The 14,501-nt window shown below is 34.1% G+C and overlaps 1 protein-coding gene across 2 annotated transcripts in view; it reads right to left on the reverse strand.

The window, feature by feature from the left end:
* GLS (glutaminase) overlaps nucleotides 1-14,501 on the reverse strand; it is a 71,592-nt gene that overhangs the window by 35,734 nt on the left and 21,357 nt on the right. For both annotated transcript variants that reach the window (XM_011974218.1, XM_011974219.1), the window contains exons 7-11: nucleotides 8,934-8,966; nucleotides 8,790-8,848; nucleotides 5,675-5,741; nucleotides 5,063-5,113; nucleotides 2,188-2,364 (exon numbers count right to left, since the gene is read on the reverse strand). In XM_011974218.1, the coding sequence (XP_011829608.1) occupies nucleotides 2,188-2,364; nucleotides 5,063-5,113; nucleotides 5,675-5,741; nucleotides 8,790-8,848; nucleotides 8,934-8,966 (387 nt within the window). The remainder of the gene's footprint in view (nucleotides 1-2,187; nucleotides 2,365-5,062; nucleotides 5,114-5,674; nucleotides 5,742-8,789; nucleotides 8,849-8,933; nucleotides 8,967-14,501) is intronic.

A 14,501-nucleotide genomic window follows, 5' to 3' on the forward strand; every position in this document is an offset into this window, starting at 1 on the left:
CAAAAAAAAAAAAAAGTTACAAAACAGTTTGGGATAGATATGAATATAGAAAAATTGTTTAAAGATACACTCTAAGGAATTATAGCAGTTATATCTAAATTGTGAGGCTATGGATGCTTTTATTCTTTCTGACTATATTTTCTAATTGTTCTAAATAAATGTATTGTTTTTAAATATAACAAATTATTTTTTAAATATTTTACAATTAGAAAACAATAAAAAGTTATATATTCTTAAAAGAAAATGGTAATTTAAAATTACTCCTCCTCAAAAAATTTAAGTTATATTAGCAAAACTTGACAAATGATAAAAACAAAACTTAATGTCATTAGGGCAGTGTTCATTAACTGCTTACTAACATTCAGTTAGTAAGTACCTCTGGATAGAAATATACCAATAAGACCGGGTGCAGTGGCTCGTGCCTGTAATCCTAGCACTTTGGGAGGCCGAGGCAGGCAGATCATGAGATCAAGAGATAGACACCATCTTAGCCAATATGGTGAAACCCTATCTCTACTAAAAAAATACAAAAAATAGCTGGGTGTGGTGATGGGTGCCTGTAATCCCAACTACTTGGGAGGCTGAGACAGGAGAATCACTTGAACCCAGGGCACAGAGGTTGCAGTGAGCCAAGATTACGCCACCGCACTCCAGCCTGGGTGACGGAGTGAGACTCCGTCTCAAAATAAGTAAATAAATAAATAAATAAACAAAAATAAAAGAAGTATACCAATAAAGTACTCTTACACAAAACTAAACAAAACAAGCAGACAAAAAAAAAAAAACACCTGAATTGGATCTACAAATTTATAGGAAATACAAGGGACGATGGAACAGAGGTAATCAGCAACGTACAGATAGTGGAAAACTGTATAGACTGAATGACCCAGTTTTTTCGACCAAACAAGAAAAAAAGAGAGACCGGTCAAAAGACCAATAGATTAAAAAAAAAAAAAAGGGGGGACACACAACCCAATCACAATGTATGCGCCTCATTTGTATCCCAAGTCAAACAAACCATAAAATAATATAATAGGCCGGTGCAGTGACTCACGCCTGTAATCCCAGCAATTTGGGAGGCTGAAGCGGGTGGATTACTTGAGGTCAGGAGTTCGAGAACAGACTGGCCAACATGGCAAAACCCCATCTCTACTAAAAATACAAAAATTAGCTTGGTGTGGTGGCGGGCGCCTGTAATCCCAGCTACTCAGGAGGTTGAGGCAGAAGAATCGCTGGAACTCAGGAGGCAGAGGTTGCAGTGTGCTGAGATCATGCCACTGCACGCCAGCCTGGGCAACAAAGTCAGACTCTGTCTCAAAAAAAAAAAAAAAAGAAATAATAATTTACAAGATAATCCAGGCAATCTGAACACTGACTAAATATTTTGATGATATTCAATTTAATATTGATATTAATAATGATATTAAAGTTTTGATACGTAATATTTAATTTTTATATGTAAAAATTATATTATTGTTATGTTTTGTTAAGGGTCCTTATTTAGAATTATATGCTGAAATATGACAAGGATGGGGAAACAGATGCACATACAGATGAAACAAGATTGGTCATGTATTCATAATTATTGAAGCTGAGTGATGGATAACATTAAATGCATCTCTCTCTCTCTGTTTTACATGTTTGAAAATTTCCAAAACAAAAAAAGCTTTTAGAATGGCATTATGACTTGACATGAGCAGAATGAAATAAGAAAAGTCAATACGCTTTAGAAGTGGCAAATGCACAACAGAGCTTAAAGCAGTACATTTTTGTTAAGTTTTAACTTTAATATACTTTTAGTCATTAAAACATCTATGGCTGTAATCAAAGATGTGAAACGTCACATCTTTGCAAACTTTCTGAACTTAAAGAATTCTTAAGATACATAATCATCATAATGCTAAACATTAACAACTAAAAGTAAAGAAAGACTGTACTAACCTTGTACACTGGATTGCCTTAAAAGCAGAAGGAATGAGGTTCTATAAATCAAACTTCCAAGTTCTTAAGAACCTCTGGTAGACCTTAGCTCTATTCCTTACTAATCTTGTAACAAATTAACCTTAAAAACAAGCCTCTCAAAAATTAATATACAGCTTTAGAAGCTAAGTTCAAACTGCATTTTTTCAAAGAACCAGTTCAGACTAGTTTCTTGCCAGAGAAAATTAAAATTAAACAATTACTTACATGGAAAGCAAACTGCCCTGAGAAGTCATACATGCCACAGGAATGCATCAAACTCAAAGTATTTCGAACTGCTTCAGGGCTCAGTACTCTTTCACCAGTAATTGGGCAGAAACCACCATTAGCCAGTGTCGCAGCCATCACACTGGCTGATTCACAAGTCACTTCAATGGAGCACAGCTAACACAAAGAAAAAGCAGAATTCTCATATTACTTTTAATATTACTGTTCACTTCTAAGATAATCTATTTTATTTGGTATTTCATACAGATCTGAAATATTTATTCCAAAGTGATTAATATAAACTTGAGGACATTCTAAAGATTTTAATTGACCAAAGTCCTACCCCCTTTTAAGGTTTACCCTGATTTGGCCAAAGATACTCAGTCTTCTAATGGCAGAACTAGACTAGGAAGTGCCAGCCTCTAAACACTAAGATTTGTTATTATCCCATGTGATATTCAAATCTGCTTAAATATTAATACTTTCTGTGGAATACACAAGCATAATTACTTTTAATTCAACAGGAAAAAAAATGAGCCATGAAATATTTTTAAGGTAAAGCACCATACATGAGGATTATGATAGTGTCTACATGAGAAATCATCATTTTAGAAAAAAATGCTAAAGTGCCTGACATTTCACCCATAACAAAGCTCAGTATCCCCATTTATATGGTAACAGGCAAAGGACAAAGGGGAAGAAAAATATAAAGCAGATCTGTCTCAGATGCTCTGTAAGCCTAAACCAAAATGTTATCCTTTAGACCACTTATTAATATTTATTTGATATTTACTATGGGTGCTAAATATACCCTCTAGGATGAAATTTTTGCATTTAAACACAATCAAAATAATGAAAATAGTTCACCATACCAAACCCAAATTTACCCATAAAATGAAAATAAATGTTTCCACATTTTATTTTTAGCTAATAGTAAGCAAAATTGGGATGAGATGGGGTCAAAAAAGAAAGTAGATAGGAGAAGAAAGGGTTCTCAACTTGTAAATTTTCCTCAGCCATACTCCAAGATCTACAAGAGGCACAAAGAGGTCTGGAAATAGCAAGGAGGAAAACTAAGTATAGTGAATTAAAACATTGTGTGTTTAACTTTGACTAGATTGCCTATTTATATCAAAAATCTCTTCCCTATTTCTCAAAAACGACAGAATTGACTTATAATACTGCCCCAGAGAGCAAAGACTTGTGATAAGGTCGACTTAATCATACAAGGCTTTCTCAATTCCAATGATCATTTCCTAATGTATACTTAACATTAATTGGAATTTTGTTTGTCATAAGGCAGCACATTACTAATTTGCCCAATGCTAACTTGGGTACTCTCCTGCAAATCTCAATGGTCGTTCAATTTGATGCACCCCTTCTCCAAAAAAGTCAGTATCACTTCTATGGCCATTTCTTGACTTTTGCCATGAAGTACAGAAATGTCACATTATAGTAGATTCTGTAACAGCCAAATTTAAATATGTATCCCAAAGGAAAAGAAGCTTATGAAAAAAATTCATACAGACTAGGAAAAAATAAAGGCTAGTTCCAAAGGAATTTCACATATCATCTCATGTTATCTTCCACATAATATGGCAAGACAGGTCAGGCACATGCTACAGATAAGGAAACTAGGGATCAGTAACTAAAATTAAGTCACATGGCTAATAAGTCGCTGGGCTAGACCTTAAATTTTGTATTGATGGTCTGGATTCCCAGTTTACGGTTTTTCACATTGGGCAGATGAAAAGCTGCAACCTGGACATCTATCAAAATCTAACTCATTATCAACCTCACTTATATATTCTCTAAGATTACTGAAAGGTTAAAATTAAGGAACTTTTAAAACTAAAGACAGGTAAATGTAAGGTGAACTGGAAATTAACAATAATGCAGCCTCCTATGTGGCTTCACATTACAGTCTCATCAGTGGCACCAGCTGTGTTAAATCTGTAAGAATAAATTGAACTGAAAATGTGGGTGAGAGAAGAGATCTCCAGGAAGGCTATTCTAAACTGAGTTCTGTATACCACAGCCCACTGTGTAACATGGTCCCTCTTGCCCAGTCCCGCCCCCTCAATATTGAGAGCTACTCTAACTTAGAAGAAAGCCTGACATATGACCTGCAGAAATGAACTAGTACCAGTTAAGGCAGGATAGAGCAGTAACAAAGAAATTACAAGATACCAAGTCAGCTGAGACACTGACACTTTTAAATGCTTAATAAGAGCCCTCTGATTATTTGGGGAAAAAAAAAAAAACTTTTCCCAAACAAAATGTAAAGGCTACAAAAAATTTAGAGCTCAGTTTATAATTAGGAGTGCCAATTTCTGGGAGTGTACATTATTTTTGACAATTCTTCAATATGTTTACAGAAAAAATTGTCCCTATTACATTTTGAGGCATGATGTTTTAGGCAACATGGACATAAGACTGCCTTTTATGAAGACATTTTTGAAAGTCAATGAAAAATGTATTTTCTCATGGCCTAGAACCAAGATTTCTGAGACACCTATATTTTGCATAATGTGACACATCCATTTATTTATTTTGAGACGGAGTCTCACTCTATCACGAGGCTGGAATGCAGTGGCGCAATCTCGGCTCACTGCAACCTCGGCCTTCCAGGTTCAAGTGATTCTCCTGCCTCAGCCTCCCGAGTAGCTGGGACTACAGGCAGGCACCACCACACCCAACTAATTTTTGTATTTTTAGTAGAGATGGGGTTTCACCATGTTGGCCAGGATGGTCTCAATCTCTTGACCTCATGATCCGCCCACCTTGGCCTCCCAAAGTGCTAGGATTACAGGCGTGAGCCACCGTGCCCAGCCAACACATCTATTTATATATATAATTTATATAATTAAATTACCTGGAAGTAGAAGTCTAATATACCAACCATATCTGTGCCTTCTGGAAAACACTAAAAAAATAGAAAGGCAATTAAAAATTCAGGCACACAGGAATGCATATAAGTAGAGAACTACATGAAAAATTTCAAATGTACACAAGTGTTTCATTTTAATTAATAAAATAGCATGTAACTTCTAAAAGAGTATAAACATGAAACAAAAAAGCAAAATTTTATCACATTATTTAAGTTTTTAGACACTAGTTTAACTGACAATGATAAAATGATTCTCGATGTATAAATCAAGTTACTAGACCAGCCACTTAAAAAAATCAAGAGTAGTTAACACTAATCAGGTATTATTATGCTTTTGAAAAAATAGACTAAACCTCAAACAAAATTTGCATTAATAAATAAAATTAGTCAAATATTTAAATACTGCCAGATACAAATCAATTTAATAATAACATTAACAATTTGATAATACTGACTCAAGAGCACTCTGCAAAAACTTCTGCACCTTAAATAGTAATAGGTAGTTGCTTAAAGGCTATTGTTGAATTCTTAGCATACATCTTCATGTATTTTATTAAATGAAAGAATAATTTGAAAGAGAAACAAAAATTTAAAAACCTTCTTTTCTTTTAAGTAATATCCTATTGCAAAATTTCGATCTCCACTTTCTCTTTCAGACTGAAACCTGGAAGAAGAAAAAAACAAAAAACATTTGCTCTATGTACTTTCTTTAAAAGTGTGATTGTTCATAATTTCATTTGTATAGCAATGTACAGCATGAAGAACACTGAACTAAGATTTAGGACTACAGAGTTCCAATCAATTCTGTCAACAGGCTATTTGTGTAGCTTTGGACAAGTCTTTTAAGTGGTAATTCTTTCAATCTTCATTTTCTTGGCTATAAAATGACTGAAATGAATCAGGCCCATTCAAGTCTTCATATTTTGTAAATAAAAAGGCTAATTTTAAAATTCTCAAATCTTCTACCATTAAAATACACTGAAAAACTGCAGAATCCTCTGGCTACCCAAAAGTACAATAAGAGTCCATTTTAATTGACATAATCAGGGAACTTGATATAATCATGGAACTTTCACTGAGAGTAGGAAACACAAAATGGATCTTGCAGGATTCAATGGACTAACAGATTCCAGGGTACATCGAGACCATCAAGACCATCGAGGCCTAGGCACTGGGAAATTCCATGCAGCATGAACGGTTAGAAAAGTATTATGGACACGGCTCGACTGAAGAATGGCAAATATTCTGATGTAACCAGGAAACACACATGGAGAAGAGTGGGAAAACATCAAACAAACGAAGGAGACTGGGACAAAATTATCAAAATCAATAGATGTCGAATAATGTAATAGCTCCTTACTACCCACAAAACAAAAGCCTGAGGTCTTTCAAACAAGTTACCTAATCAGATCTACATTTTAGAAAGATAACTGACATCAGTTTGAAAAAGGGGAAAAAGAAGCGATGACTGATCTATTAAAAGAATACTGTAATGAGAGCTACAAAAGCCTGAATTTAGGCAGCTGTGATAGGAATGGAAGGAGAGGTATGATCAAACATGCAAGTAGTTGGATAATCTTCCAACCTGATGAAGAAAAGGAGAGACTGAGTAAAGACTAATACAAAGCCTGAATTTCTAACATAGCCTGAGAGCATGATAATATTAACTGACATAGGGATCTATCTGTAGAGCAAAGAGCAGTTTGGAAAGAAAGAGAATGAGTTTTGATTTAGACAGATTTAATTTGCATTATATTTGAGAATTACCCTACAAGTCTAAAAGGGCTGCTGATATTAGAGGAACTGTGGGTAATGTTCTTTATATCACTGAGGTGGACAGCCCCTTCTAATTGTACATTTTAACATTTCAAACTCTTATCAATTTGCCATACTTTTAAAAAAAAATAACATAGTTTAGATAAATGACTAACTAGTCAGCAATTATCAAAGTGACTGACACAGTTTTTCAACACTATCTCAAGTGCCTATTATCTGCCAGATAACATGCATACAGAAATGAACTGGAAGACACAACATTCCATCTAGGTCTTAAGGAGGGCAGAGTCTAATGGTGATTATGGGGCAGAGAGACATGTAATAAGTTTGATAAAATATGGTAATAGGAGAGCACAGAAAAGAGGCAAGCTGAGATTCATGGAATACTTCCTGGAAAAGATACTTAAGCTGATGAATTAATGTTGGGAAGGCATGCAACCTTAAAATGCTTACCCCTGAAATGCAAAGCAGGAAGTGCAAAATAAGAATAAAATAGTAGTATACATGCTAAAACATAATAATATTACAATAATGTTTAACAGAATAATGTTTCTAATGACAAGGAACCAATCAGACAAATACAAAATGGGAAACATCCACCATATGGCCTGCTGCCTGTTTTTATAAAGTTTTTTAGAACACAGCCTCGTATTGTCTATGGCTGCTTTTCTACTAAACAGCAGAACTGAGAAGTTACGACACAGACCGTATGGTCCACAAACATAAATTATTTACTGTCTGGTCCTTCAAAGAAAAAGTCAGCAATCCCTGGTCTATAAAACAAGCAGCGTGCACTCTTTAAAAATAAAAGCCCATGGCTGGGCGCGGTGGCTCATGCCTGTAATCGTAGTACTTTGGAAGGCTGAGACGGGCGGATCACAAGGTCAGGAGATTGAGACCATCCTGGTTCACATGGTGAAACCCCGTCTCTACTAAAAATATAAAAAAATTAGCTGGGCGTAGAGGTGGGCATCTGTAGTCCCAGCTACTCGGGAGGCCAAGGCAGAACATGTGAACCCAGGAGGCAGAGCTTGCAGTGAGCCGAGACCACGACACTGCACTCCAGCCTGGGCGACAGAGCAAGACTCTGTCTCAAAAAATAAATAAATAAATAAATAAAAGCCCATATAAAAATATTTAAAAGCAAAGATCTAGAGCAGAGAACTGTTCTAAGTAAACAGACAAAACAGACATCGTAATAAATACAACGTAAGAACCTTGATTTGTTCCTGAATCTAAAAAATAATAATAAAAGTTGTAAAAGACACTTGGGGAAGAGATGGGGACATTTACATATTGATTAATGTCATGATATTTTAAAATTAACATTAAAATTCTTACATGTGTTAATGATATTGTGGTTATACAGGAGAATGTCCTTATTCTTAGACTGTATGTGCTTTCTTATTCAAGGGTGAGGTATCATGATGTCTACAACTTAATTTGAAATGGTTTAGGGGGAAAAAATCTATGTACATACATATTTACATATTTGTATGCAGAGGTATACATACATATTTTTATCTATCTAATGAGACAGAGGTTGAGAAAAAGCAAGTAAGACAAAATATTAGAAAATATAAGTAAAATATAAGTAAAAGATTTATTTTTTCAACTTTTCTATAGACTGACAAATTTTAAAATAAAAAATTGGGGTAAAAGTCCAGATAGCCTGGAACAGAAATAGAAGAGAGGTAAAACAGGTATTATAAGCAAAGATAAAACTGAATAAGCACCAGTAATTTGACATAAACTTGGGGTCTCTTCTGATTGTACGATTACCTATGAGAAATTTGTCAAAACTATTTAAAGTATTTTTAAGTGTTTCTGGCAGGTAATTTAGATATCATTCATTTCCCTCTAATGAAAAGAGAGCAGATCAATTCTAAATACAGTGTGTGTTTTTACGTAACAAAACAGCATTTAAAACACTCACGTCGCATTACTGAATCCAACATATTCATTACCAGCCATCTTATTCAAAAACTGCATGACCTATAAACCAAAATTAGGAATTAGTAATCAAAAAACAAATATATAGAAAATGTGGCATGAAAAGTGAATTACATGTTGCACTTACATAGTCAAATTTTTCAGCATTATTTACTCCTTGCTGCAAAAAAATAAGAGACATAAATATGTTAATATAGGTACCACCACAGTTAAGTTTCAAGCTAATATCAAAATTTCAAACAGCTACCATTATAATATACTGCATTAGTATTTTTAAATCTAAGAAATAGTTCTAAAGCAATTTAACATTTATATAAACTCTTTTACATGTTATTTAATACCCATATGTTGTTGAGAATGCATCAGAATTACAAAGGGAATGCTTTATTTTAAGTATATCTTTACCCAACCCAAAGTTACAGAAATTTAACTACAAGTTACCATGAAATTCCCTTATCTTTTATGACAGTACATAATTTTGCTAAAATGTGTTATTTAATCTTATATTTTAAAAAACTTAAAATAAAGTTTCACCCTTCGAAAAGAATTAAGTATATATAAAATATTTGAATTAAGAAAAATCTATTTGTATTTTATTAAATCCTTTAATATTAGAGTTAGAAAAATGAGTTATGCTGCAAAACTAATCTTTTATAATTCCAGTATATGCAAACATTCTGGTTACATTTTACTACTGTAGAGAAAGCTCTATTCCTAATAGCTCTCACTTGTTATAATAATATTTGAACTAAAAAAAATTATATTTCACAGTCTAAAAAATTAGCTTCTATTGTATTTAGCATTATGCCAATTCAGAGTATGGAAGATGTATTGTTTCATCACTTTCATTTCTGACATGTTATCTATTGCAAATGTCAATAGGAAAAACCTATGTAACGTAGATCATCAGTTCAAGTAGCCAAATGGTTTCATTTTACCTCGGCGAAGTTTACAAAGCAGTAAGTTGTAGATCTGAAATCAAACGTATTAATTGGTGATATGCACCCAAAAGAAACAATACATCTCTAATTTCTAAAATAGGCTTAAAATAAAATAATTTGACAACTAAAGTTTTTAAAACACATTTTTTTTTTACTTTACCCTCAAAAAAATCCAAAACATTATACTTTAAAATATTATGGGAGGAAAACCTGTACCAGAGAATTATTTAATTGAATAAAGCCAGGTTCATTCTTTACAAGAGGATTAGAGTGTGGCTGACAATATGTGAAAACCTACAAATCACCTTATTTAAGAAAGACGTGCAATCACATTTATACAATCAGTAGCTAGAAGGACCACCATACTATTTCATCAAACTTAGGCATTAACAAAACTTCAACAAGATTAAGGATAATTCAGTTACAGCCATATTGTAATCACTAGCTGTGTATTTTCTCTAAAGTATCCTTTGACATAATTTTTTCTTTCCTTATATTATATACCAGAAATCAAAATGTAGAAATGTAACTCCAAAGCTGTTCAATGAAAAATAATTAAAAGAAGAAATTACCAACTTCATTGAACTGTTGCAGTTGTCAAAATATTCCATAGATCCTAATGCTGTAAAATATGTAACAACATTTAAACCACAAAAACCTTTGTAACCTTAGAAAAAGCACAAAAAAACAACTCTTTTGGAAACGGATGTCAGCATTTGCATTGCGATGTCATATGGATAATTACTGGTTAAACAATCAATGTAAAATAAACACGTTATGTTGAACTTTCATTCTGTGACCTAAACTGTACCCTACGAAACTCTTACAAGTTGTCTTCATTGGGCTGTCATGTTTAATATACAAAAATAAAAACCATTCAACTTTAGACTATGGTAACATAATTGGTCTATTTTGTGACTTACTAAATTAAAGCACAATTAGTTTTGCTCTTACGTTGTTTTTAAGAAACAACTGGTATTTACCAATGTCTAGCATTATACAGTATAACATTTTGGGTACTCAACATTCTCTAGACAGATTATGTAAATAGAGCAAAACAAAATACAGGCATACCTCATTTTATTGAGCTTCACTTCGTTGTGTTTCACAGATACGCATTTTTTAAGAAATTGAAGGTTTGTGATAACTCTGCATCAAGTAAATCTACTGGTACCATTTTTCCAACAGTATGTGCTCATTTTATGTCTCTGTGTCACATTTTGATAATTATTATTACATGCCTTATGGGTATCTGTGATCAGTCATTTTTGCTTACTATTACACTTGTTTTGGGGTGCCACAAGCCATGTCCATGTAAAATGGTAAACTTAACCTATAAATGTTGTATATGTTCTGACTGCTTCACTGATTGTCCATTCCCATCTCTCTCCCTCTTCTTGGGACCACCTATTCCGAGACTCAACAATAGTGAAAACAGGCCAATTAATAACCCTACTATGGCCTCTAAACGTTCAAGTGAAAGGAAGAGTTGTACAACTCTCACTTTTAAAAAGCCAGAATGATTATTAAGCTTAGTAAGAAAGGCATGTTGAAAGTCAAAACAGACCAAAAGTTGAGCCTCTTGCACCAAACAGTTAGCCAAGTTGTAAATGCAAAGTTTCCTTTGCATTTCTTGAAGTTCTTCAAGGAAATTAAAAATGCTACTTCAGTCAACACACGAATGATGGAAAGCAAAACAGCATAATCGGTAACATGGAGAAAGTTTGTGTGGCCTAGATAAAAAAAAAAAAAAAAATCAAACTAGCTACAATATCCCTTAGGCCAAGGCCTAATTCAGAACGAAGCCCTAACTCTCTTCAATTCTATAAAGGCTGAGAGAAGTGAGGAAGCTGCAGAAATGGGTTTGCAGCTAGCAGAGGTTGATTCATGAGGTTTAAGGAAAGAAGCCGTCTCCATAACATAAAAGAACAAGGTGAAACAACAGCAAGGGCTGATGCACAAGGTGCAGCAAGTTATCCAGAAGATCTGCCTAACTTCAGTGATGAAGGTGACTACACTAACAACAGATTTTAAATGTAGATGAAACAGCCTTTCATTGAAAGATGACATCTACGACTTTCATAGCCAAAGAGGAGAAGTTAATGTCTGGTTTCAGAGGACACCCTGACTTGTTACGGGCCAAGGCAGCTTGTAACCTTAAGTTGAAGCTAATGCTCATTCATCATTCCAAAAATCCTAGAGTCCTTAAGAATTAAGCTAAATCTACCCTGCCTGGGCTTATAACAAAGCCTGGATTGGACCACATCGGTTTACAACACTGTTTACTGAATATTTTAAGCCCACTGTTGAAACCTACGGCTCAAAAAAAGATTTTGTTTTTTAATAGAGATGGGAGTCACTATACTGAGCAGACTGGTCTTGAACTCCTTGGCTCAAGCAATCCTCTTACCTCAACCTCCCAAAGTGCTGAGATTACAGGGGTGAGCCGCCATGACCAGCCAGAAAAAAAACAAAATGAAACATTTCTTTCAAAATATTACTGTTCACTAACAACACACCTGGTCACCCAAGAGTTCTGATAGAGATGTACAAGGAGCATAATGTTGTTTTCATGCCTGCTAACAAACATCCATTCTGCAGGATCAGGGAGTAATTTCAACTTTCAAGTCTTACTACTTAAGAAACACTGTTCATAAGGCAATAGCTGCAATAACAGTGATTTGTCTGATAGATCTGGGCAAAGTAAATTGAAAATCTTCTGGAAAAGATTCACCATTCTAAATGTCATTAAGAACTTTCATGATCATAGGTTGTCGAAATATCAACATTAACAGGAGTTCAAATGAAGTTGATTCCAATCCTCATGGATGACTGAGGAGTCCAAGCGGAGGAAGTAACTACACATGTGACAGAAATATCAAGAGAACTAGAATTGAAAGTAGAGCCTGAAGATATGACTGAATTGCTGCAATCTCATGATAAAACTTGAACGGATGAGGAGTTGCTTCTCATGGGTGAACTAAGAAAGTGGTTTCTTGAGATGAAAACTACCTCTGGTAAAGATGCTCTGAATATCACTGAAATACAACAAAGGATTGAGAACATTCCATAAACTTAGTTCATAAAGCAGCGGCAGGGTTTTGGAGGATTGACTCCAATTTTGAAAGAAGTTCTACTCTGAATAAAATGCTGTCAAAGAGCATTGCGTGCTACAGAGAAATCTTTCATAAAAGGAAGAGTCAATTGATGTGGCAACTTTATTGTTGTCTTACTTTAAGAAATTGCCACAGCCACCCCAATCTTCAGCAACCACCACCCTTACCAGTCAGTAATCATCAACATCAAGACAAGACCTTCCACCAGCAAAAAGATTAGAACTCACTGAAGGCTCAGATGCTCCTTAGCATTTCTTACCTATAAAATATTTTTTACTTAAGGTATTCACACTGGTATTTTTTCTTAGATGCAATACTACTGCACACTTACGAGATTATAGTATAAACACAACTTTTGTATGCATTGGTTAACAAAAAAATTGGTATGACGTGCTTTTTTGCAATCTTCACTTTAGTTAGGTGATCTGCAATATCTCTGAGGTATGCCTGTATTGAATAAGTGCACTGACTAAAGAATGTTTCTCCCCAAAACTTCCCCCATTTAAATGTAAAGGCATTTGATTATTATTTGTTCATATAATTTACCCTGGAAATGGCATTTAACTTAAGTCAATAAAATATATCTGCTTGAGTATCTCTTGGAAAGACTTCATGTACCCCAAGGATTGATGAGATCTAATAATCATTAACATGTCACATTAATTCTGAAAAAGTTACAGTAAAAAGTTTATTTGCAAAGTTCTTAGGAAAAGCACATGCCTACATATACAAAAGAGAGTAAACCACCCCCAATGCAAAATCAAAACTAAAAATGATAAAAACCCATTATCTTCATCATTATGGAGTAGTGGGGTGAGTTGGGTGGAGAAACAGATGTTAACAAAAATAAAAGCTGGGCATGCATATATGATAGCTGGTCATACGCGTCTATTTTATATATGTTTGAATTTTTTCACAATAAAAAATTAAAGGAAAAATATTTATTTGCTAATAATTTCCCACACTAATTTGCAAGATTTTCCTTTTGAGCATTTTTCTTTCCCATTTGAAACAGTCATTGATTTTTAGTTCATGTATCAGTGGATATCTTCTATTGCTAGAATGAACTCACGACTAATTCTCTTCCTATTTTTAAGTTTTACAGACGTGTGAATTGAGAAACTTTGCTTATAATAGATAAGTACACTGAAATTTTAAAAGTTTTATTACAGCAGTGTTACTCAGTTAATGCCTCCAGCTCGTTACATGCCAAAAGTCACACAGTACTCTATCCTCAAAAATTATGCTAATGCTCTTATTTACTGACAACTTACTTAGATTCTCTTTCGATTTTGTTGAAACCAAAGAACTAGAAACAACCTAGTATACAACATGACTTATTACCAGTCATTACAATGGTTCACCTTCCTTAACAACACTGACTCTAATATTTCAAAATGTCCTCTTTTGCTGGTGGGTTGAGGTTTTTACAACCTGAAGCTGTGCACTGTACTAAAATTTGAAAGACATGAGAACTATGTCTTTCTTTTGGAAAATAGGAGGACACCTGGACTAAAGGCAGATTAATTTTTTAAAAGGTGCATATAGAAACAGATTTTGAAACTGACTTATCTTAAAACTATCAATTCCTCAGTATTCCTTGGAAAGAATTCCAAGTATGGAATCCAAAGATATGTT

Source organism: Mandrillus leucophaeus, unplaced genomic scaffold, assembly GCF_000951045.1.
Source record: "Mandrillus leucophaeus isolate KB7577 unplaced genomic scaffold, Mleu.le_1.0 Scaffold143, whole genome shotgun sequence".
NCBI lineage: Eukaryota > Metazoa > Chordata > Mammalia > Primates > Cercopithecidae > Mandrillus > Mandrillus leucophaeus.